The sequence below is a fragment of the Meleagris gallopavo genome, chromosome 1 (assembly GCF_000146605.3).
Source record: "Meleagris gallopavo isolate NT-WF06-2002-E0010 breed Aviagen turkey brand Nicholas breeding stock chromosome 1, Turkey_5.1, whole genome shotgun sequence".
In the NCBI taxonomy this organism is placed as follows: Eukaryota; Metazoa; Chordata; class Aves; order Galliformes; family Phasianidae; genus Meleagris; species Meleagris gallopavo.
This window is the reverse complement of record NC_015011.2, coordinates 45,428,850-45,455,560: the sequence shown is the minus strand read 5'-3', so window position 1 is coordinate 45,455,560 and position 26,711 is coordinate 45,428,850. Positions and strand designations below refer to the sequence as shown.

The window sequence follows — 26,711 nt, the reverse complement described above, 5'->3', positions numbered from 1 at the left end:
CTCCTTCCCCTCCACACTCCACCCAGCAATGATCCAGTGAAACTAGGAGGAGGTGATTCTCCTCCTCCCTCCCGCTGCTGCTCCCGCTGCTCCGGAGGGGACTGCAGGAATCCACGCTCCGCTCCCAGGCAGCGCAGCGGGGGGAGCGGGGGGCCGCGCGGTCCCCGGCCATGGGCAAGGACCAGGAGCTGCTGGAGGCCGCCCGCACGGGGAATGTGGCTCTGGTGGAGAAACTCCTGTCTGGGAGGAAAGGAGGGATCCTGGGCAGTGGATCCGGAGCTATTCCCTTGTCCAGCTTGCTGAGGTAGGGGCACCATTCCCCGCCAGGCGCTGGGGCTTTCGCTGCTCTTCCTCACCATCACCATCGCCGCTCTCATCCTCATCCCCATCCCCGTATCCCTCATAGTAAGAATAAATGGTTCACTCTAGCCAAGTACCACCGTGCTTAAAGTCACAGGCAGGCATTTTATTTACACAGCGGTACAAAATCCTCGCCTTCAATGCGTCAGTCAGGCACTTGTGCCTTCTGTTGCTCGCTGCGGTTCAGAACTTGCATTTCGATTGCCGGGCTGAAATGCACGATAATCCCCTTTTGGTATTTCATCTCCAAACGACTACTCTCAATCACAGGTGGAAGCGTTCATTGCAGAAGTGGGGATGCGTTGCATGTGGGGAATGCTGCGTGGAACGCCGCCGCGTCGCCCCACACCCTCACCACAGTTGCTCCCTCACTTGCTGAAGAAATTAGGCATGCCATAGTAATGAGCCTACAACACAAAGAAAGGAACCTTCTCTCTGTCGAGGCAGACAGGCGTGAAACTTACGGAGCAGGTTAGGTAACAGCAGGGTTAGTTTCGAGGTACCTCGATAGAGTGGAGTGAAACGGGGTTACTGGCCGTGCTGGTGGAGGGACTTAACTTTAATCATCAGTCATGTCAAGGAGCCTACAGCACGGCTTCGGCGTGAAGTTTCATCATGCTCTTCATGAGAGCATTATCACACACAGGCATTCATGGCACTTGTCACTATTCATGGAGAAGGTCTGCAGCCTGCAGCCGTCAGCTGGTATTCTGTACCACACTGGTTGTAGCAGGAAGGCAAAATGAGCTGAAGCACTGTGTACCTAGAAACTTGAATGAATTGTTAATTCTGTTTATTTGTGAAAGAAAGAAAAGGCCTGGAGAAATGCTTGCATGAAAGCATGTTTTTCCTTCTATTGTCAGTATGTCCTTGTCATTATATTTATATTGTTTAAATATTCCCTATTACAGGAAATTTAGGTGAGCGTCCAAATTATAGTTGTGTGAATTCTATTGTAAGTCTTTGTATTTTGAAAATGTTTTTAGAGCTGTAGACAGCATCGGGGTAGTCATAGTTTACCAAACTTCAGCATTGCCCCAGTCCAACCACTCACTGAGCTGTTGTTTAATTACTCACCCGCTGACCACAATCAAAGCACGCCATGCAATTGTTTCTTGTGCTGTGCCTGAATGTGCAGTTTAGCAGGCGATATGCCAGATAATTGGTGGAATTTAAAATATAAGGCTTTGTGAAATGCGATGGCCATTTTTGGCAACAGCAGAAGGAAGTTCACTTCAGTACAATGATTAGCCATTTATCATCCAGTTCTACTGCACGATTTGTGTAGTGGCTTTCTTCAGGGCTAGCACCTGTGCTGTGTTCTTACACTATTGCTTTCATGTTGTAGATCCAAAGTTCTGTATATCCAGAGGGAATGCATTTGCTTGTGTTTTTATCTTTTTATTAAACAAGTGTTTCACTTTGTGTATACAGAACCCATTAACCATGTGTTTTGTATATACAAATGGGTTGTGGCAATCATAGTTTGCCATTCAGAATACAAGTTTTTCACATTGTAAACTCAATTGTATTCTGTTTCAGGAAGAGCACTTCATTCTACTTCTTTTTAAGCTAAAACATGCATTGTTTTATTTATGCTGTTTCTTACTAGTTGTATAGAGGATATTTATGGCTTTTGTAAAAATAACTTAAAATATCTAGAGTAAGTATTTAGCATTCAGCTGCTAAAATATTTCTGATTTTGAAGAAGTTATTTCAGTACATTTAAGAAGAAGTCAATAATAGTTTGATGCAGAAACATTTCACAATATAACACGCTATTGAACATAAAGCTTTTTAGAGGGAATATTAATAATTCCATTAATTTCGCCAGGAATGCTCATAGTAGCTACTAAGTAGCTATAGAACATATTTTCAAGCAAAAAGTAAATGTGATAGATATTTTAACATATCTTTTTTTCCTTTTTGAAGATGTTATATGACCTAGTTCATGCCAGTAATTATGGATTAGGTCCAGAATAACATGCAATATTAAGACAAAAATGTAGGATTGTATCTTGGTAGAGAACTCCTGGAAACAATAGAAGATACCGAAAGGGAGTCATACTAACTTCCTGGTCTGATTTAGGAGAACAACACTTAACTGAAAATTGCAAAGTTTTGAGGAGCTGTATATAAAATTTTGAACTTGAGGATAGGGAGATCTGAAGATTTCTTAATGGAAAACAACTTGCAGTAGCTTTCCTAGTAACCATGCTACTGTTTTTCCATTTTGTTAGACTGAAAAGTGCTTATGCAGAAGTGCTTTTGAAATGTATCAGATAAAGTCATAGAAAAAAAATATAGGGACATACTTTTCTTCTTTCTATAGACTCCTTAGGAGTTATTGTGTTTGACAGTGTCTTCCAGCGCTTCATTGACCCTAATTGTTCCTTTCCTAAAATGATGCCCCTGAAAGGCCCATGCTGCTGTTTCTCCTTTTGGCAGTGCTGTTTCTAGCGTTGCACTGGGAGTGTTCAAGTCCTTCAGCATCCATGTGGACCAATACTGTCCTACTGTGGGACTTCCCTTCAACTTTCTTCTCAGCATAAAACTCAGTTTATGTGGCTGAACCTTCCATGGCATTGTGCCTTTGTGGAAATTTGCTTTGCAGTAATTATGTACCTCATGAATGAAATCTAATATTCATGAATCAACAAATGCACATTGATTGTTATCTGAACTGAGGAACAAGCTATCCAAATTCTGATCTTCTATTTACATTTTTATAACTTTTTTTTTTTCCTGACTCTTAGCAAATTTTATGGCACTTGGGGGAAAAATAGGACAAGCCTTTTAATGGTTGTTTTATAGTTGAATATATTCATTGATGTTAACTGCGTAGTAAATTATCTTACTTTTAAAGGGCTGACTTCTAACTTAAAAGTCATCATACTGAATTATGGCAGTAGTTCAGGAAAACAACACTGTCCAGCTAGGCTATTTAAGCACACACAAGTAAATGAATGAATTCCTTTGTGGACTTGAGCTTTAGCACATGTTTAAAACAGAGTACATGCAAAGTGCGTAACAATGGTATATGCTTAATTAAGAGGTCATATGCACCCAGATACCTATAATGGGTAGTATGTAGGACTTAGTGCCCTAATTAATTTGTCTGAAGGAATGACAACAAAGTGATGTTTGACCATGTAACTGCCTTCAGTTCAGGAGATGTGCTGGAAGGCCCCTTACCTTAACATAGAATCATGGAATCGCAGGGGTTGGAAGGGACCTCAAGAGATCATTGAGTCCAACCCCTGCTAAAGCAGGTACCTTACAATGGCTCGCATCCAGGCATGTCTCCACAGAAGGAGGCTCCACCACGTCTCTGGGCAACCTGTGCCAGTGCTCCCTCATCCTTACCATAAAGAAGTTTTTCCACATGTTAGTATGGAACTTCCTGTGTTCAAGTTTTAGGCCATTGCTCCTTGTCCTGCTGCTACACTCCACTGAAAAGAGCCTGGCCACATCCATTTGCCTTCCACCACCCTTTAGATATGTATAACCTCCATACTTTCTGGAAGGTAAAGATTGTATAGTGAGGGTGAATTGTTCATATGCAGAAGTTGACAAAAATCATTGCAATATATTGGAGTGAGTAAAATCTTCAGGAAACCCTTGTCATAGAGTAACTTAATTGCTTAACCCATAACTGATTAGTTGATTAAACCTAGGTGTTTAGTTGCATTTTACACATCTAATAGTTTCTGAATCATCTGTGTGAACTGACAGACTTACCAAAGACCCAGATCCTCTGGAGATACAGCTGGATTCCAGGTGGGATAGATGAGGACATCTAAGGTGTGTTACACATGAATGTGTAGGCTGCAGTTGGAAACCCAGCTGAGTAGTGCAGGCCTGGGATTTGTTCTTTAGCTATGAAAAAATGATATTTTGAGACACCTCAGAAGCCATTCCGAGTTTAGAAGGCCAAAGTGTAAGGGAATTTTCTGTTTCTTCTGAGATTCTTCTTCCTGGGAATGTCATGCATTAATGTATTAACTATGTTTCACTTTTTTTTTTCTTCAGAAAAAAGAGCTTTTAGGGCTGTAATAGAGGAGAATTTTCACTATTTTTTATATCACTACCATAGTATGAACCTGAAAACTTGAGAGTGAAATCCCACAGTCCTTCTAACTGAATATTTCACTCAGTTCCTGTATCCCAAGCCCTTAAATGTACAGTAAATTACTTACCACATGAAATAAAACACGGAAAGCGTTTCTAATAAAACCAGCATTTTTTTCTGTATATTAGTTTGATTATCTGCATATACATAACAGTTATATTGACCAACCTATTTATCATTATTGGGTAGAGATAGGCTTGATTTCCTTCGAAGTGTTTGGTAAAAATAATTTTATAGGTTTTCATAAATCTCTAAGACCTTGTATCATTTTGCAGCATGCAGTCACATACAGCCTTTTTTGCCTTAGTGGTACATTATAGCCTAAAGAAAAAAATGGGTGGTTTTTGATTAAATGCTAATCTTTAGCCTTTTTAAACTCACTACTGTAAAGAAACATTGGATTTTTAGCAAGACTGAGGCATAGAATATGAATTACTATGTGAATTGGCACAGAGTTGTTGGGAAGGGTGAGTTGGCCCCTTTTTGCTCTTTGTTGGCTCCTGCCATTACACAGCATGGGTGGGTGGAGCAGCCTGCATGGAGCTGTTTTTTCCCCTTCTCCACTTGGCAAGCTGTGGCAGGGAATGGCTCCCTTCTTTGCTTGTCCTTAGTGCAGCTATGCCATGTATATGCCTGGCCCAGGATATTTCTTCTCTCAAGTATAAGAAACTCAGCAAGCAGATTGTCAGTCTGCAAGCCGCAATCTGTTTCCTCATCTGTTTCTCAGAGCAGTGTCTTGCTCGCAGCAAAGCCATAGTTTAGCCTGATGGCCTTGGCGCATGTTGAGAACGCACAGATCAACTTCTGTCCTTATGCAGAGCCCTGTGATTTGTTCAAGTTCCTGTGACAAATCAGATCACACTTAAAAACTGCTTGTAGAGCAGAAAATGTTTAAAAAATAAAATTTGACAAAGCTTTAGTTAAAATATTAACAAAGATGTTCCCCTCCCCCTCCCACACACATTTTAAGTTATGTAAATGGATTGTCTTATCAACAAAAATGAAGGCACTAGTTCTGTTCTTCTTTACAAATACCATTGTCTGAAGGAAGAGAAAAAAAAGCTTCGGTTTATGAAGGAATTATATTAAATAGAGATTTCAGTAGCAGTTTTCCAAGCTTACATACTTCAGTTTTAGTCTCACTTCTGTGTTAGAAGATATTTAATCCAAATAATCAGTGCCGATAACAAACTGGTGAGCATTTGTTACCTGTAGGTCAATGGGGCATTCATTTGTTCTATGATAATGTCTAATTTTAGTTACGCTTCTTTTAATTAATATATAGAGGTGTGTTTGTAGCAGTGTTCCAAGCAGAGACCAACATTTCCAGATTTCCATGTTACCTTTTCCATTCTGAATAGGATATTAAGTCTTTTTGGAACATAGTTCATTTTTCTTCCTTTTGGCGTTCAGTATGAAATATGAATTAATGACCATTGCAACACTTGGTTATGGTGCTTAGTATTACGATAGTTGATTGCTGCGTTGATTCTGCATGTTTGTTCTTTCAAATGTATGGGCTTCTGCTAAGCTTCATTTTGTTATTTTCCACCTTTTTTAGATTTATTTTTATTCTTATTTCTGATAAAAATGCTTTCAAGCAAAATTTAGACTAAGTTATATCTACAGGGTTCCTTTAATTTTCTTCACAAGTTTGAAATATTCACCATATGTAAGGTAGCAATATGGACAGTTTTTAGGACATCTGGTAGAAATCTCATTGTTAAGACAAGGCAATTTATGGTTTCTGTAACTAATCTTCCCTAGGAACTCAACATGACCCTGGATTCACAGTTCTGTAGTTAGTGTCTGTTAATAAACTCCTCACTTCTTACTCCACATTTTATTTCCTGAGTATTGTTCAAGTTTCCATTCCACTAATATTCTGAAGTCTGTTAGACCAAATATCAAAAATGAACAGCAACAACTGCAGAGCTAGTATAAAATCTACCGTGGTCAGATTATATGCCAATGGAGATACTCAGGATATGGGATGTAGTAGTGCTAGGAAAGCTGCTGGAGTTGCTGATGGAACTGGGGAAGACTAATAAGAGAACTTTCACAAGGAGTTTCAGGAAGAAGTTAAGGAAGAAAAAAATAAAGGAAAGCTGAAGCATCTGTAAATTGAAAGAACTCTTTAGAAAACGGCTAATGTCTAATTCTGTAGTAGACCATAAAAATGCATTTTGACCTCCATCTTGTTTTCCCTCTCAGTTGTTTGGTAATTCAGTAGATTTAATGCTGCATTATACATTTTTTAAAGCTGATATGGCATTGCTGGTTTTAAGAGTTAGTGTGTTAGAACTAAGGGGGAAAATATAATAGAACAGTGAAGAATGATGTATTCTGAAAGGTCTTCTATCTTATGACTTGTCAGTGTTGGAAATGTGATGATGAGCAAAATACAGATGCTTTCAAGACAAGCATTTTCACAGTAAGTGCACCAGTGAGTAAGAACACATCAGCGTTTTTTAAATTCTGCAGGTAGATCCTGTTCTTTGCCTCAGTCTTAGTTTCAGTTCATATGCGTATTCATGGGTGAGCTATCAAGAAAATGCTTGCAGCTCTAGGCCATTTTTTATTGCCCTGACATGGACACTAGTTGAAGCAGCCTATAAACTACTTTAATTCATAGTACCAGTATATAATCCCTAAGAGACAATACTGTTCAGAGTGCAATTACACTCCCTTTCCTCCAGCAAGCTAAATTTGTTGTCCAGGGGAATTGGTGTATACAAGACTTCCACAGGTGGAAATTCCATTCTGCCATGGGAGTTTTCTGCTGGCTACTTCCAATCAGAGTATGCATCCTAACCATTTTTATTATTTCAAGATAAAATATTTTTATGTTACATGCATAAGACATAATGAGTGGTATTAATTCCTGCCTACTGATAGGATGTTTTCATGTATGTAGATCCTTTGGGGAAGCAGGGAATACATTTTGTTTGAACTTAATAGACTTTATGTGAAGATTCTTATTACTTTTTAATTACTTTTTTCCTGATTACAGTATTTTCAGTATGATCATTTTGTATTTTAAAAGTGATATAACTACTCTTCTGTACCTAAATTAATGTCTGTGAATTTCTAATAACGTATATCTATCTGTCATAATAAAGGTTCTGAGATCTTTAATTCCATTAGATTGTGCTTCTATTAAAATTATTTTACAGTTTTCCATCTACTGTACATACATTTTGTAAAGAAAGAAGAAATGCTAAAAATGACATTTTGAGTGCATTTTGGTTCTGGTTTAAAATACCTAGTGGTAGCTTTGTTTCTGTAGGTATTGATGTTTGCACTAAGTTCCTGTTAAAGCCGATGTAAATCTGGTTAATACAGTTAGGGAGTATACAGAGTAATTCAGCTCACTCCAAATTTTATATGGAATGATTTTGTTTCCAGCAAGACCATGTCCCTAATTTAAGTATAATAATAGGTAAAATATTTCAGTGAAGAACAGAAAAAGAACAATTTTAATAGAAGGTATGCGTAGAATGTATAGATAGATGACTACTTTAATAGCTAAGTTAATCAAAAAAATTAGGTAAATTTCTTTATTTTATAGTTGCTTTAGATTAGTTACGAAATAGTAGGCATTAGCTACCCTGTAGATGATCACCTGACTCAAAGGCAGAATCAAGTGCTGGATGGTTCAAGTTGGATATAAATAAGAAAACAAACACCATGAAGTGTGTGTCAAGTGTGAAGATGAGAAAGCTAATGGGTGATCTTAGTGCTTCCTTCACCTGCGAAGCGGAAGGGTGTGAAAAAGATGGGCTGACTTCTTGGAGGTGTGTATTGACAGGACAGGAAGCATCAGGCAGCAACCGCCACATAGAAAATTCTATGCAGATAGTAGGAAAAACTGGATTGGTGTGAGGATGGTCCAACCTGGGAAAAGTTGCTCAATAAGTTTTGTGGTATCTCTGTCCTTGGAAGTATCTAGGCTCCTAGACAATGGATTTAGTTGGCCTTGCTGAGAGAGAGGGGGTGGTCCTTGTGAGGCTTAATTTTTCTGTGATGTCGTATTACAGCCTGTGTAATATACACATACCAGATCTAAAGTATTATGGTTCATTGACCTTAAATTACCCTTGCACGCTGTTAATACAAACCCTTTCCTTTATTTTTGGAATCTGAATTCTTGATGACAGTAAAGCTGACAACATTATTCCACTGTGTCAGCATCTTTAATTCTTTTAAGAATAGAAAACAGAATTTTCTCCTTGCACTGTTGAGAGGAGGGAGCCTGAACTTAGAAAGTGGACTATTGGGAAGAATGAATGATCTCATTGGCTGCATTCATTGATGTGGTGGAAGAGTTTTGAGTCAATTGCGTGTTCATTTACTATCTCTTCTGTAGTCTGGGACCTATTTTACTCTCCCTAAGCTTTTCATGTTCAGCATACTGTTTTATGCTTCAGCTGGACAATGTTTTTGTGAATTTTTCCCCTCTGTCACATTAGCCATTACAAAAGCTATTATTATTGTATTTAGCCTTTGAGTTTACACACCAATAACTTTTTTTCTCCTGTAGGTGATTGGTGTGTGTTTTTTTTCTTTCCTAACTCTCAGATGACTGCCGAAATAAGTCTTAAGTTGTACAGTATGTGTAGTGTTACCAAATGAGAAGAGTCCAGTAAAGAGATGTCTTTTAGAGAAGGTAAAATAATTGGGAATATCTGCTGGAATAGCAATCTGCAAATTGCCTGAATTCCAGATCTTTGAAATAACTTTCTAGTCTGTTTGTTACTGGTAGTTCTAAGACTTTAAGGTCTTCCATATTATTTGTTGACTTGTCTGGGTCATTGTTTACTATTTGTAGTTTTCACTAGGTAAGAGTAGTAAATCTGTGTATCTAGATTATTTTTGCAGATTAAAAACCCCAATATATTAGTATTAGCAGTTTGACCCCAGAATCTCCATTAAGTCATTGATAAGATTTCCTAAAAAACATAATTTACTCTTATTTTTAGTTTTCAATTTTCTCAAGTAATTATTTATCTACTTCCATATCCTCCTTGTCATCTGTGTAGCTAATTTATCAGATTATGTTCGTAAGTAATTTGCAATCACTCTGCTTCCTATTTTGCGCACATTCATTGCAGAGCAGTGTCTTGCATAACCAAGTGGCCTGTGTTTGTCAGGGAACTTCTCACATAATATGCTCAAGTAAATATTCACAGAACCAAATATACCAAATGCAGAAATAAAGCCTATGGTTAGTAGTAAGGTATATGTTAGAAATCTGTTGTATATACCATCAGTCATTCTATTACTTTTAAGTGGAAGAGGTTGGATGAGATTGTTGGGAATAGAGGTCTGTTAAGTTTTGCCAAGATGACACCACGTGGGGAATTTCATGAGTTTTAGGCTGCTTCTTTAGAAAATTTGACATACCTTAAAGTATGTCGCAAATCAATCATTCTGAAGTTGCTAATGGTAAAAATAAGGTTGCCCGTGCAGTTTATATTTAACCCTCTGAATATTATGTATTTTTAATGACACAATCACATATTCTTCTTCCACAAGGTCCATACCTTAGTTGCAGGCCAGAACAGACAATGCTCAGTGAATCAGTAGTTATTTGATATTTTTTATCCTTGCTATTCAGTATTTCCCCCCGAGCCATATGTACTGCACACTATTCAGGCTCTTCTGTAGAAAAACAATTATTAATTTTTCTCCTTGGTTTTCCAGTGTTGTCACTCTACTATTTGACTGCTTCACAACGTTGATGCACTGTTTCCACAGTACTTCTGAAACTGACATGTATATAGATGTTTAAATATTTATTAAATGTCTTGTCCTTGTATTTAATAGCTCTAGTGACTTTTTCTTCTGTGCATTTGTTCAGTTGGTGTTTGAAAAAAATATGAATTTCTTGCATTCATAGTATCCCCCAGCAAGGGTTTCACATCTTAATGAAGTATTATGTGAAGAACGTTCCCTGTAAGTTATGTGGCATTTCATATATTGGAAATGTGTAAAGATAGATTCACATGTTCAATGGTTTGTTTTTGAAGCACAGACATGGATAGATTCCATTTCTGTGCAGCGTTAAACTGCTGTTCATGTTCTTTGCTAGTTTAATTCCAGTACACCTTTTAATATCTTTGATTTACAAAAAGAAAACAGTTCTTATCAGTCATCTGATAAGAATGAGCCTCCAATCATCCCAAGACCAGCATTCATTACACAAAGAAAAACAGTATGGAATAATGAAATTTTTAAAAGCATGACTCTATACACATGCGTAAGTGGGATGAACTAACACCAGCACTTTCATCCTTGCCTTAACTACCTCAATAATTTTTAACACACATTGCAGATAATGTATTTATCTGTTGACTATAGATTTAAACCGTCTTTGTGATTATCAACAGAATGTATTGGATAAAGATTTCTCTATTAATTTATAAATATTACAACTCCTGATATATATTCCTTATCTTTATGAAGAATTATGAGAGATCCAGGACCGTGACGAATATTTCTTTTTTATTTTGGCATATCTAAAAATGCACATTTGAACAAGATTCCCGCTATATTGCCTGAAACAGCAAAGGTGAATTGAAGAAAATCAGTCTTTTAATTGTTGAAAGGAATTTGTGAAGATGGAAGTGAAATAGCTGTGTATAGGATAGAAGTGGTTCTGTCTTGTGAGGGAAACTTATTGAAGAGACAACAAAGTCATTCACCAGTGAGGTGGGAGGTGTATTATTTCCTTGCTTAACACTAGCTAATCATAATTAATAAATTACTCTGGTTACTGGTACTTAGTGTGTTGGTAAGAAAGAGGATTTAGATCCAGGTGCAGATTTGGAAGAAAATCCTGGAGAAACAATGAGATACTCAATGTGATACCTTATTTGACCTCTTCTAAATCCCAAGATGCTGGTTATGGGGAGCAGGTTGAGATTTGGACATCACTCGGGTATAAAGGTGGTCTAATGAGATGGAGAGATGGGGTCATGAACAGTGCATAGGAATCCTCACAAAATAAGATTCCCTTTTTTTTCCAGTCATTATGTTTTAGATCACGTATGCCTATTTAATTAAAAAACAAACAAAAAACCCAAACTTCTAGAAAGGCAAATTTAACTTGAAGAGATGCAAGTATATACTAAAAGGATGATCACCTTAATGCCGTCTTCACCTCAAGATTTAAAGTGGCGAGTTTCAGTAGGGTTAAAGTCCCAGATGTTTAGTCAAGTGATCATTATATATATTTTACACCTGCTTTTACATCTAATAAGCCATGGCTTAATGAAGTGCCCCTAAAGAATATTAGTTTATTTTGGGATATTTTCTTCTCCTCTCCAAGAGGGCCGAGTGCCAAAATCTTCACATGAGATGGAAATGTGTTGCAGTAGGTTTAATGATACTGCAATCTTTTGTTCTTTAAATTATATTTTATTTTTTAAATATACTAATATTGCTAAAATGGGGGCAATCAGCTCAAGAAGGCCATTTAACTTTGTTTGTACTATAATTTTACCTTTCATTTAAATTAAAAAAATGTATCCCACTGAAGTGACTGGTTAATTTGAGATTTCAAATTATTAGTATATGGACAGTATACTTTATGCTGACATTTTAAAGCATGGAAAAGCATTTTCATATTTTTATAGATATTTCTTGTTACATCTAACGTAATGTAAGATAATAGTTAAAAACAATTAAATTTTTGCTGAAGGATCTGGGAATCTGTATAAGTAAAGGGCTGTCAGCAAAAAACAAACAACTCCACTCCCACTTACTCCCTCCCCCCCAGAAATACTCCAGAATGCTTCTAATTCATTAACTTATGGGGGAAAATTGGAACATTTTCTATTAATTCCTATATTTTTCCTTATTGAATGTGTCTCATACATATAGAAGAAGAATCTTTGGCTTGTATTACTCACTTACTCAAACGGGATCATTGACTTCTGAAGTTAGTGTTTAGAAATAATTTTGCCTTGGTTGTCGGGTTTTTGTTTGTTGGGGTTTTTTTAAATACTGTTTCTCACACGGTATTAGTTACTCCTCTTAAATCGGAACAAAATAGAGCCAGTTTTAAAATGTGGTCTGACTGTATTGGCAATAACTGGTATTCAAGGTGTTGATGAAGATTGACTAGTATTTGTGGTTAGTTTTCAAAACAAACCTGGAGTTGACTGTAGTCACACGATTTTGTCACTCTTCTGATTAATACTGAGGTGTATGAGAACTCAGAAACCAAGACCCTTAGTAGCAGTTACGACAAAATATCCTTGATACAGGAATGTACAGGAATTATATGCTTCAAAATTATTTAAGAGTAGAGATAAGAATGTCAGAAAAGAAGTAGCAGCAACAAAAATCTTGTGATGTTTCAAACGCATAACTCTTTTTGTCTTTTTTTTTTTTTGTCACCAGATGAACCATTTCAATATTTGCTTCTCCTTTTCTTGCTTTAAAGCTCTACAGGCTGTAACAGGGTACAGACTCAGGAAATAAGTTTTGAGAAAAGTAAGTGAGGTTGCTAAGAAATGTTTGTTAAAGAGCCAAGGAAGCATTCTCTCTGTGAGGCTTCCTATCTTAGCCATTAACCTCCAGGGAATAAATCAGCTAACTACCATAAATGACAAAGAGCTTTTTTTCCTTCCTTCAGTAACAAAGTACTGTGTTCACTGTTTTTTTTTCCTGATTTCTTCCTTCCAATATTTGCCTCTCTTTCCTTTTTCTTATTGTGATAACCAGCTCAAAAATTAAACAAACAAACAACAACAACAACAACAACAACAACAAAAAAACAAAAACAAAAACAAACAAACAAAAACCAGTAAACTGGAACAACTTAGAAGGTGAAAGTGAAGGATCCTGCAGTTCCCATCAAGGCCAGGGTGCCCAATATGAAAAGGAGTTAAGCTAATGCTTCAAGGGATTGGAGAAGACACTGAATTTGACAAAAGCATGGAAAAAGAACAGAATTCACTGGGAAGGCTGAAAGAACTGATGATGCTTGGCAAAAGTGAGAAGATTGGGAAGATAGGATTGAGGCAGGGCAAAATCACTTGCTAGAGTGAGACGTAGAGATCCACTTTCAGTACTTACTGAAAGACTGATGAACACTATGAAGTGGCAAGTAAATGTAGTTATAATGACAAGAAAAGACAGAAGTGGTTGGATATTGTCGGGTTTTTGCCCAACAGACTTGTAGCTTGCATGAATGAATCTGCCAGGCTACTTGGAAAAATGCCAAAGCCAAAACCACCATCTCTGAAAGAAGGCAGCGGGAAGGAGCTGAGTTCCTTTGTGGTATTTCTGTTTAAATGTGTTCTTGTGTAAAAAACAAGAAATATAAAACTCAAGGGAGTCAGACAGCAGGCCTCAGGATTACTCTTTAAAGGATGGAGCCAGAGTGTCTAGACCTCTTTGGAAGGAAGTATAATGCTTCAGAGCTGATCTTCACTTCCTAGTAGCTCAGTTTTCAGATCTCCTTTGAAAATATGTCTTTTTTAAATGCCAAGATATCACCAATTCTGGATAAGTTTCTAATAAACTCTAAAGAGGAATTAAGAACAAATATTCCAGGAGGTCATCTCATAGCAAATGTCTTTCTTCAAGTTTCAGTTGACCTGTGAGATGCTGTGGCTTTTCATGCAACCATCATGCAACATGCATCATTACAGTCTCCTGGGATTCTTAAAAAAGTCCAGAACACAACTGAGATTTCCGGACTGGGAAAAAAAAATTGGTTAAACTGGGAATTCATTGCATTCCTGAAAAGAATCTTGGTTTATATTTAGGTCTTTGGACAGAAAGTAATCTGTGTATCATATTCATTCCAGAGAACCAGCTAATTGCAATATCACACTTGTCAGGAATCAGAGGAGGCTCCTCTGATAGGATACAGCAGATGCTACTTTCCAAAGCAGCTGGATTGACACTCACATAGGAGTTGTCAAGAACCATTTAAACAGTGCAGATTTATATGGACAGCAAAGGGGCTGTCCTATCCCTGGTAGCACTGTTCAGTGCATTTTTCTACTCAAACACAATTTTAGTCACATGCCCTAACATTCAGATCATTACAGACAGATGTGCTAGATGATAGATCTCTTTCCTTCTGCAACTCTCTTAGAGCCCATTTTTGTATATTTAAACAATAACATGAATGATAAAAGTATTTGTTTTTCATTTCAAGTTGGTATTTAAAACTTTCATGGTTAATTTATGAAGAATTAGTTTCTTTCTGAAGTGTTTTCAGTCTACTTTTGGTATGCATCCTGCAAAGAGTTTTTAGTTAGACATGCAAATGTTGAAAAAAACTGTGAACAGATGCATTGAACTAAGATTAGTGATTTGAATTGTGCCTTGAGAATTGTCAAAAAAGGAAAAATGACCTGACTTTAATTTCTTGTCTGAAATACTTCGTATTGTGCTACTGTGCTGAAGTTAGCCATGTTTAATAGAATATCTGGTTGTTCTTTTCTTTACCATATTGATTGTTTGGTGTTTGAACAGTTTATTTTTGGACGGTAAGTATACGCTATGAATAGCAATGATTATGCTCAAAGGTAAGTTTTCCATGCATCTCTTAAAACGGATTCTTAGGCTTATGCTGTTAAATATCTTCAGCATAACAGCTCATTGCTTGCACATCTAAACATTATAGTTCACATTTCAGTCATATTTATTTTTTATTTTCTGATACATTTTTTATTATTCTTTTTTCACTGTAATATTTTACTTATTTTTTCCTGGTCAACACTCTTAATCCAGCTTCCCTTAAAACTAATAGCTCTTTGTTTCAACAGCAATGTATTCAGTAACTAGATGCTGAATGTATTAATAATACTGTGTAACTGGGTATTACTGCTTCCATTTGTGCTAAATATTGCACAGATCAAATTACGGTAGTGCTTTGATTGTTAATTTTTTTCATTTGAAACACTATCATGTTGCATTCATGTGTTTCACTGTTAATCAGTACTGGGCTAGCCTATTAGTTTCTCAGTTGAGACAGGATTTTCCACTACATCTTAAATATCTTCTGTAAATAATTACCTTTCTCACTTTATCATCACATACTTCTCTGTTCAAGGATTCTACTTAAATGCTATTGAGACAGGGTTTGGTATTCCCATCCTGCAGAAAATAATTCAAGCAGGAACAATCATAGTGAAGAATATTTGCCTATTAATTTGAGTGTTGTCTTGCCTATAGGAGAAATCTTTTCAAATCTGGAAAAGAGTACAGCCACAGTTATGTAGCTATGTGTCCATTTTGTGGATTTTTACTTCAGTGAAAAGAGCAAGTTCTTTTCCTTGGTGGCATGCATTCTTCAAATGATACAATGATGTTGAAGCTGTCGTGTTCCTTACTGCTCACCCTCAACTTGTTTTAAGAAAGTAGAAATGTCTCTTTGTATGTCTTGCATGACATGAACATATGACATAGCTATGAATGGCAGCTACTCCTGCTGGAACGGGTACTACAATTAAATAGGAATTTTTAAATTTCTTTTTTATTTTTTGTTAATAAGCCAGTTTTAATGGAGAATTACCATTTTTCCCCCACTGATCTGCATATGTTTTTATGATATTTGTAGTGATATCAGTTTCTCTGCAAAGAGAAGAGAGCATCAAAAACAGTAGTGGAGACTCAAGTTCAAGTAATATTTATTACTATTCCAAGATAGCTAACCACTGATTTGCCCTGCCCACTCTTTTTCTCTGGTCCAAGGTTTATGTATAATTACATAAATATATTCAAAAAGTTTCAGAAATACTTAATGCATGTAAGATTTTTGTTTTTATTGTCAAGACACTTGCTTGGAAAAGAGGACAAGGATGAAAGATAGCTTGAATGCTCTTATCATAATCAATCAGTCTTAAGTTTTACATTCTGTTATTTCTTTTTCAAAGAAGTAGAAACACCCCCACCTGATCCCCCCAAAAAACACCAAAAGAAAATCAAAACAAAACCACACCAAAGCAAAAAACAACAAAAAGAAGAAAAAAGTCCAAAAATTTCAGAATGAATCTTAGTTTTAGTTTCACATAAAACTGTGAAATTATCAAAAACTCAAAAAAGGCAAGTTAAATACCTGATGGGATAGAAAAAGGCAATATGTTGAAAAATGTTAGCACTGTTTTAAATGGACTTACAGTTTTCTTTTCTCTGGGGCCTGGACTTCAAAGAAGTACAGAACTGAACTTCTGTAAGTATTAGGACTTTATAGACTTATTAAGAACTTCACAGTTACACCTTTGTCAATCTTAGATTTGGTTTGTTTAAGCACCAAACAAAATGTAAACTGTCTTTTTCAGATAGATATTGTAAGTCCATAGTAAAGTTTCCTATTTGTGTAATAACTCATCATCTGAAGTTATTCCTGTTCATATATGGCTTCTCACTAAACTTATTTTGGGGGAAAAACATCTACTAAATAAATAATCATAGAAATATGATTTATAGAAGATAGATCTCTCAAGTATCTGCCGTTTTCATTGTCTCTCCTACTCTGTCCCTATCCTCTACCTCTGGTGTGTTTCTTCATTCATCTCTCTTTTCATCCATATGTACATTGACACCCCACCCATGTCTCTAAGTCTTCCTCTCTCCCCCTGTCTCTCCATTATTGTCTCTCTGCCTACCTGGTTTCCTCTCTTTACTGGTTTGAATCATAAAGAGAATCACCTTAAACAAAATAATACAAGAGAACAAATGAGGAAGCATTGTTTGTTGAGTTGAAAATAATTTGATGGAAGAATGTAGTGAGAAGGAGTAGTGATATGAAAAGAGAAATTAATGTCTTTACTTAGAAAGCAGATTGGTATTCCTCTTGAGGATGAGCCAATGACAAGTATGATTAGACTAAAATAGGCCAAAATCATCCATAATTCCATCTAACATTGAAAAGAAAGAGTGAAGTAGAGGAAAAGACATGTTTTACTTGGAGTATGGAAATATGCTTGTGATTTATTTTCTTTTCTAGACAGGGGTGAATATACTAAGAAATAGCAAATATCCTAAAGAGATTTTGGAATACTTGACTAATTAAGTTCATGAGGGAATAAAAACCTGTGAAGTAATATCTGATAGAAACATGAAGTACCTCAGACATTTAAGAAAAGGACTTAAGATCAGAATGTCTGATACATTTTCAGAGATAATGTAGATGACAAGTGTAAGTGATAAGAAACGAATTGTGACTAGGGATTACTGACAGTAAAGAGAAAACAAGCTTTGGATTCACAAGCATTTGATTGACTCGAGTGATATTATTACTGGATTGTGTTGGGTATCACATGATCCAAAATGGCTTTTTTAATGTATTGTAAACAAAAGAACACAAGTACTTCAGATTTACAATAGAGCTGCTTTGGAATAAGCATGAAGAATAAGACTGTTTAAAGTACGAGTTTTTTTTAGAAAAGCAAGAAGAGTGGGGAAAAAACAGCGACAGTGATTTAGTGGCTTATAACAAACATGGGAGAATTCTATTAAACAGAAGTATGTGTAAGTATATTCTATTTAGAAGAGAAAGGAAGATAAGATAGAGAAGGGCACATCTTTCAGCTCAGTTTGTAAATTGTCTTGACAAAGAGACAATTCGTGTTGGGGGCAAAAGAGCTAGTTTGTAAGGAATAAGATAATCTGCACGTATTTCTGCATTCCATATCCTAAACTTACCTGTTTTAGGAAGTTTAGATATAGAACCACAGAAGGTGAGATAACACATTTAATGCCTCTTAAAGCCAGAAGCACTGGGAAGCATGGTGAAGTAACACTCATCCATTTTATCTGTGGTTGAGTTACCTGTGGCAATGTCAGCAACTACAGCCAGCTAATAATCTGCATTTAGGTCCATATGGACAAACGACAGCCTAAATCTTAGCACAAGCTTGGGTCTTACAGAGCTCATCAACTCAGATTCAATGTCATGAAAATGCAGCTACAGTTCTTCCAGACCTTATCAGGCTTTAAAAGGTGGTTCGCTGAGGAGTAGTGATTGATCCAGACTACCTTTATGAAGACAGGTTCTATGTCTCTGTACCCATGAACTATGGCACGTGGACTGTATGTTGACTGTATGTTGTACATACCACTGATGTTGGATGTTATCACATGGTATCTTCAGAAAAAAAGTTCTTCATTTTCAGAGCATAGGATGGATGGTGTTCACTTAGTAAGATGCTATTTAGTATTTAATTTCCTCGTTGTTTTTGTGGGCTTATAGCTTTAGTGCATATTATGCAGATGTTTCTGTAAAGAGATTTATTTTCCTCACATGCTTCTCAGTAGAGTTTTGCAAACATTCTGCATTTATTTTCAAAACAACCCTGTTTGATGACAGGGTATTATTACTCTGCTTTACAAACAGGAATGTGTAGCCCTGAGACTTTAAGTTCTGCATTATAATTTTAGACAGTTTTAGATATGTAATTCAGAACACCTAAAACATTATTTCTGATTTTGCAGAGTATTAGTTGATGCATACCATTTAAAAGTGCAAAGCACAATTTCCTTTGACTGCCAGGTTGATGCTTTTACAGTCAAAAATTCAAGATATGAAGTTGGGCACCCTGAAAGTAACACGCTTAACAATCATTTTTGTTAAGTTAGATTTAAGAGATTTTCCTGCTGTTTGCAGTCCTCTTGATCATTCAGAATATACTTCCCTTTCTGTTTGACTTGATATTCAACACGTTCTGTTACTACACTGTCATGACCTACCTTCAGAACAGGTGCATAAATGGGCTGAAGCAGATTTACTGAGGGAAGAAAAAATAGCATGCAATTAATAGATCATAGGATCAAAGATAATGCATTCATAAACATGAGCTGAATTAGTATTGTAAAGTTGTATTTGTGCTCTTAACTTTCCAGTGTGTAACTTAAGGATGATGACTTTAGTGCAATAAAGGAGTTATTTGTTGTGATTTAACCTGGTAGGCAGCTAAATACCATGCAGACATTCACTCACTTTTGCTTTCCCTGGTGGGTTGAAAGATGGAATTGGAAATGAAAAAGAACTTGTGGGTTGAGATAAAAACTTACTACTAAGACAGAAGAGGAAAATGGAAACAAAAATGCAATGATAACTGTATGTGTATATATATATTTATATCCACAATGTAATTATTTGCTACCTGCCAGTCAACACCCAGCTAACAACTCAAGGTTTCACTATCACTGACTGATGCCCAGCAGCCTCTGAGCAGTGGCTGCCCCCTGATCAGCACATTATAGCTTTATGGCTTTCTCTTGCCCCTTGTCATCATGACAGATTCTCTACCCTGCCAAGAGGCTCAGTCCAGCCCCAGGTGTGCTCCCATCACTCAGCAACAACCAGAACATCTGTGTGCTATTAATGCTGTTTTGGCTGAAAACAGGACAATTCCATAACCAAGTAGTACAGAAATAATTTGAGAAATTCTAAAATAATACTATTGAGTTCTCGGAAGATCATACATAAAAGCGCATGAAAACTTGTGTGTTAAAACCCTGCTATTTTAAGAAAAAAAAATTACAAAATGATACTCAGTCTCATGAGACTTGCAAAGAAGAGTTTGGAGCAGCAAGAAAAAAAATTAAACTTGTGATTTTCATGGCTTCACGCAAGGAAGATGCCATGAAATGTGTTGAAAGAGTAGAAAAGGGAAGGAACACACACACACCAAGTGCAGTCCTACTCTGTTAGAGAGGAGAGAGAAAGAAGAAAATACATATATCAAATGAAAGATTAAGTATTTCAGTAGCTAAAGTTAATTTTATTGGTTTGACTAGTTACTCTGGAAAAGGAATGGGAGAAGACTTCCGTGGCATTAAGCACTATTTTTCTAGAATCCACCTTATATGCATGCTACAGGTACTTTTTATTACAATATTACTACTGTACAGGTAACGTGTTCCAAGCAGAGAATTAATTTCAATACATTTTACATTCAGTACATAATTTGGAAATATTTTGACTAAGAAAGATATATTCTCAAAGTATTTGATTGATATCTAAGGAAGGAAGACCTTGTAAAATTTATTTGAGAAATTATACAAATTGTAGAATACTTAGGTACTTTTCTGTTGTATTGTCTGGGTGTTTTATTTTATAAGATTATTATTAGCATGAAGATCTACTTCACACTTGGGACTTAATGAAAGTTATGAAAAACTGAAATCATCCCACAATATGGTTAATGGTTTTTGAAAAGAAAAAAATAGGATGCTAAGGATTATTTTCCATAAATTTAATATCACATTTTACCATAGTTTTACTCTGAATGAGAAAAAAATAATAAATTATTTAGAACCTGGACAGAAAGCATTGCTGATTCATAAGCCATGATTTATGAAAAGTTCTGTTCCATTCAAAATAGAATTATAAAATTGGATAATGAAGAGAATACGGAATACAAAACATTTTTTATTTTAAATATATAATGGGACCAAAGCAAACCAAATGGTACTCTGATCCTTAAATCTAATTATGAAAAAAATTACATTATTGTGAATTTGTATGATTTAGTGGATTACAGTTTTACTTGATAACAACCTATAAAAATGGAGATAAAATATAATAAAAAATTAAAAATAATGTAAAATAAATTTAAAAAAAAATCTTTTATGCTTAGTAACTTGAGGGTTTCTATAAGAGTAAAACAGAGAGGAAGGTGCATTTAAATGTGGCTTACGCCGAAGCTAACCTCAAGGGAGTCTGGTATGAAAGCTGAGATGTTCTTCCAACTTGTTTGTTTGCTTTGTTCAGAATCTTGAAATGAGTTGTCACCTGGGGACATGCCAAAGTGATTCTGCTCAATATATTCAAATATATTCATTAACCAAAGTTAAATTTATTACTTTACATATGTTCAAAGACTTGAAAAGACTACAAAATGCCATATAGGATTGAGTCATACTATAACAAAATCTTGATATTCTACAAGAATGGGTTGATATCAGTAAAATACTTCATTAATAATACTTGTAGGCATAGAAATAAAACTATGATGACAGAATGGAGAGTTCCTCTCAGCTCTAGTCTGTCTACTTTAAGTCTTACATATGTTTTCCACGTCCCTTATACCTGTTTTCTTCTTCTTTGATGTCTCTAATGAAAATGGCATCACTTATACAGTTGGTGCCTGAGAAACATTCTGGTGCCTGCCTTGTCTTCTGTTGAATCACCAGAGGAATTAATATCTTGCAGCACCTGCAAGTAGCTGGGGCAAAATCAGTTATTTAGCTATGAAGCTGAAACTTTGTCTATGTGTAAATACCAAGATCCATTCTTGTTGTCTCAAATAATGAATATTTTGGACTCAAATTGTACACGAAGGGTAGCAGGTTAGCACCAATAGTTAGTTGTTCTTTTCAGTAATTTCTTAAATAATTTGAAGGTGAAGTAGATCTTCAGACCACTGAAAGTTTTCACATAACTGCTGATATAATTTGTGCCACTTGATAAACTGATATGTTCCTTCTACAGATTCGCCAATTTTATTTTCAGAGACTGTGTCACACGTAATTTTAGTCTGGCAGCGTTACTATGTACAACATCTGGAATGTTTACTGATAACTGAAACTTGACATCTAGGTGCCCATATTTTGAAGCAGATTTGTATTGTTTTTGCTGGTTCTGTGACAACTTTACTCTCTGTCCTTCCACACTTAAGATATGATTTGGATGGAATTTAAAAAAAAAAAACAAAACATTTTCAGCTAGAGATGTATGAGGCTGAAAATACTGTGAACCTCAAGAGATGTAAGTTACAGTTTTGGTAGCTGACCAAGGCTGGTGAAACGAACATGCTTTTAAACACATCTTCAGATAGTCGTACTGACCTTCAGAGAAGAGTACTGTGTATAAACAGTTGGAATAGGCCCATCATTTGAATTTTATTACATTATTCCATTTCAGATGTATTAGATCATTTCCTATGAAGGTATTTTGAAATGTGCAGTGAAGTGCATTGCTGAAAACTCATGGAAAACCTAACAGACAGTGAATTAGAAATGATAAGAAGTAATGTCAGTGAAACATTATACAGGTGACTAAGTTAATCAAACTTTTAAAGGGTTAATTTAAATTGATCTAACCTTATGCAACTCCCAGAGTCTTCCATATGCATTGTTTGCTTTCTGAAGTGATTTTGTGATAGTTATGGACATAATAAAACAAAACTCTCATTCTTTGTCAAGCTTAAAATTGAAAAAAATTCAGAATACAATTTAAAATTATCACTAATATTTATAAAAAGATCAACTATTCTTATGTTTTGGTTTGGTGTGAGTCTTAATAAGTTTTGAGGAGTTCCTATAGGGATAATTAATTTTAATGCTGATTTTTTAGTTTGGTATTAATACAGTATCATGCTGAGTCTTATTTTCAAGTTATCCTCTGTTTATCTCGATCTTCTGCTATTAAAGCATGCTTTTATTTCAGAATTTTCAATTGAACTTCTATCTTAGTCTTGAAGAAAATCTAAGAGTATCCATTAATTTGAGCATAAAATTAAAAATATATTTGTTGATTGTCAGTGGCAGAATTCAAGATAAACTACGAAATTAAGAATTTAATTAAATCTCAACAAATTTCAGATTTCCATAGGCATCTGAATTCACAGGCCTCAATATAAGCATAAGCGTCTGGAAAATGGAAACTTCTGTAAAAAGTGATTTATCAAGGGAAGAAATAAAGCAGGAATAATGAAGTAAACGTGGAAAGAAAACAAATATAACTGAGTATTTTTCTAAAACCTGAAGATGCTTTTCAGGAAACAGGCTGAGAGTAAAAGCAAAAAAGGGTGCGTTTAGTGAGAGAGAATGTGTGAGTATGTGTATTGCTAAGTGGGTATTTTTCTTGGCAGTGGTTTACCCCATCTTTGGCAAATCGTTTTAATTTAGAAAGAAAACATTTTCCCTAGGCTACTAAATTTAGAACAAAACTGTATGGACAGCTGGCTTCAGGATAATTGGTAAATTTGAACTCTGACAGACCAGTTTGACAGCAGTGAAAATATCTGTTGCTTTAACCCTTTAATCACAAAGACAAGTATCTTTGTCCTTAGAATTCTAAGTCAGTGCAGCTCTCAAACATTTTCCCAGCTTTCTCTCATATGCTATCACAGCACAGACTTATTTTTCTCTTAATCTTCTTTCCTGCTGAGAGATGCTTACTGCTTCACTAATTGGTCTTGAAAAGAATCTGCACAAAGTTCACCACCAGTCACTTTTTTCCTACTCATTTGGTAAGCAGACTCCTTAATGCTGAAATATTCTGGATCATATTCTTTTCCTTTCTGAGATGACTCTGAGTAACATGTATCCTTTTGTATTTCCTGCAAGTGGGACCAGTAGTAATGGAACCTGGGATTAGTTGTTACTGTGTCTTCAGTGATTTTAGATCATAGGGACTGTAGGACAATACTTATTTTATCCTTTCTGATATGTAGTTATCCACCACTCTTAAATTCAACAAATGAGTTATTCATGAAAGTATTGTGTGTTTCAGGAATAGCTTCTGACAGCTACTGACAGCAAAATGGAGTTGTTCTAATTTTGCTTTGGTGTGAATCCTTAAAAAAAAAACCCAGACCCACAACTTCCTGGTTTCAAATGACTAGATCTATTTATTTCAACAGATGGAATTACATGTGTTTCAGTCTGTGCACATTGCCTCTTGCCTCCTCACTGAGTGCCTCTGGGACACTCTTTATACCCTCATATCAGATACTTATTGATCAAATTCTCCCTAAGCTTTCTCCAGCCTAAACAGTCCCAGCCCTCTCAGCCTCTATTCTTATGAAAGAAACCTTCTACCCTTAGTTTGGAGAAAGAGATGTTTATTCTCAGTAACAATTGTATGTAACTGTGCTGATGATTTATACTAGAATTTGTCATTTCATTTTATCCCAAAAATGTAGTTTTATTTAAAAAATCTTTATCCCCCACATAAGAAGAATTATCAGGAAAACACTGCTCATTTTATGTTTTCAACATATAAGTACAAGAAAAAGAAAAGAAAATAGAACCAATACACAGAAATAAGGAAGGACTCTATGTGGAGAAAAGATACTTTTACATTGCCTGAATTATTGACAAACTAAATTTGTTCATTCAGCTTCCAAATATTTTATGTATAATTTATATGTAGTAGGATAGTACCAGATGTTGGAGTAAAAAAATAATTTCCTATTGCTGTCTTTGCAATGCTGAAATATTGATGCTGATTTCTATAGTAGCTATGATGGGTTTTGTATAATTTCTTATTTATTTAAGGCTTAGGTTGAGTTCAGTATAGGGAGAATTTAAGTGGAGCATTTCTGTGGAGAAAATCCACAAGTTGGTTTTTGTTGTTGTTTTTAGAAAACATGTTTTTTTCTTCAGAGATATTAAAGAACGAGAGTTCTCCTTGATATTGCACAGTGTCTGTGTTTGGAAAAAAATCTAGAGAAGTTAATAGGCCTTAGGAAGAAGTGAGTAATCATACTGTATACACACATCTCTTATTTACAAAATTACTCACAGTATGTAGCCTTTAAAAGATTGTCTTATCCTGTGTTTGTAGATGTATGTCTTTGCTTAGAGCAATAACTATATTTAAAATGTTTTAAATTTAAAATAAGATAGCATTATACGTGAAGTGATATGTAGTTTCTAACTGTGGATTGTCTGCATATGGATTATTGTTATTTTATTTTTAATTGATGTCTGTGTGTTGGTGTCTAAGTATAGGACTATATATTTCGTTTAACTCACAGTGAACCACATCACTGGAAAGTGTAAACAAAGATTAATAAAATAATGTGTATTTTATATTATAACTAACTTCAGTTATTATTATTTTAATCTTGTAGTTGACGAATGCTCTCTGCAATTTAGTAGAATCACTGCTATTTTTTTCTATTTTTCCCATTCCCTCCTGTATCATTATAATTCTCTTATTAGCATCCTTTTCTTCCTTTTTTTTTCTCCTTGCACATGCAATAGCCAAGCTGATCTAAAAGGGCTTCAGTTTGATTTTGTTTTCTCATCTCTCAAGTACAAATATTATCGTTCCCAAAGTTTACACTATGCTTGACTTCTAGACTTCTGGACGTGGCAGAAACCAGAACTCTGTGACCAGCAGTATCTGTAAGGCACGACCATCACAATGTACAAGAATAAAGAGGATAGCATGGCCTACTAACATGTTCTTCTTTCTTAATAGATCATTTAATAATTTGAAATAGTTCTCTTGATTTTTAGGCCAATTTTCCAGTGTGTAACCAGATCCTTCTTACCTAAGAAGGCTTCTTTTTCCTTGATTTGTGATGAAATGAGAAATATGTCAATTTAGTAAAGGCTTTGGCTGACCTTAATTTCAACTCTTTTTCTCTTTGTGGGAGGAATTCTTTTCTCTCACCCAGTCGCTTCTGGGTTCCTTCCAAGCAATTTGGATGTGAGTTTTTTTTTCCAAGAGCTCATGTTCCTCTATAGAACCTAAATTTTAGTGTTTTTGATGTGGAATTTTTCAGGTCTGTGCCTACCTTGTCTTTTCTGATCCATTTTTTAAAGACTGCTTTTTTTATAGGTATACTTTCTTCTAAGAGGAAGAGGAGATTCATGCCACTATAGTTATTAAAAGCCTTTTCCTGAAATAAAGCCACTGTCTGAGCCCACTGTAAATTCCTTTCTTAACTTGAGACCAGAGAATAGGGCTGGTAGACTACACTGCAGATAAACCATGCAATTATGGTTGCACTGCTAGGAATTTTAATTAACATAAGTGTGTTTGTGTAAAAGATTGAAAGAATTCATTTTGGAATATTCACATACATAACTTTCCTTACTTTTTGTTCTCTAGTCTGGCAGAGAGTTTGCCACTATGCCATCTGCTGGGAGACTCAAGCACATAAAGCACAAACATGAACAGTGGACAGATGTTCATCAGATCCATCTGGACCCAAACCCAGACAACATTGCTCTTATATCCTCTAGACTGAGGGGTGCTGTTGTTGGGAGACTGATGTCTGCCAAATCTATGACAAGAATGTGAGGCTACATCTATCTTAAACATGCCAGGGAACATCTGGATATTGTCATGTGGCATTCTCCCAGAGAGTGAGTTACCAGGCACAGCTGAAGAATTAGTATAGGCCTGGGACTCCAAACTGGATGCAGCTATACTGTTTGGAAGGTTTAAATAATGTAAGAGTAGAGCATTCTATGCCAGCATGGTCTCAATGCCAGAGAATCC

The 26,711-nt window shown here is 35.7% G+C and overlaps 1 protein-coding gene across 1 annotated transcript in view; it reads left to right on the top strand.

Annotated features, from left to right (window-relative positions):
* Positions 1-6: 6 nt before the first annotated feature.
* ANKS1B (ankyrin repeat and sterile alpha motif domain containing 1B) overlaps positions 7-26,711 on the top strand; it is a 407,884-nt gene continuing 381,179 nt past the window's right edge. The window contains exon 1 of the mRNA XM_031552160.1: positions 7-304. Within this exon, the coding sequence (XP_031408020.1) occupies positions 171-304 (134 nt within the window). The 5' untranslated portion in view covers positions 7-170. The remainder of the gene's footprint in view (positions 305-26,711) is intronic.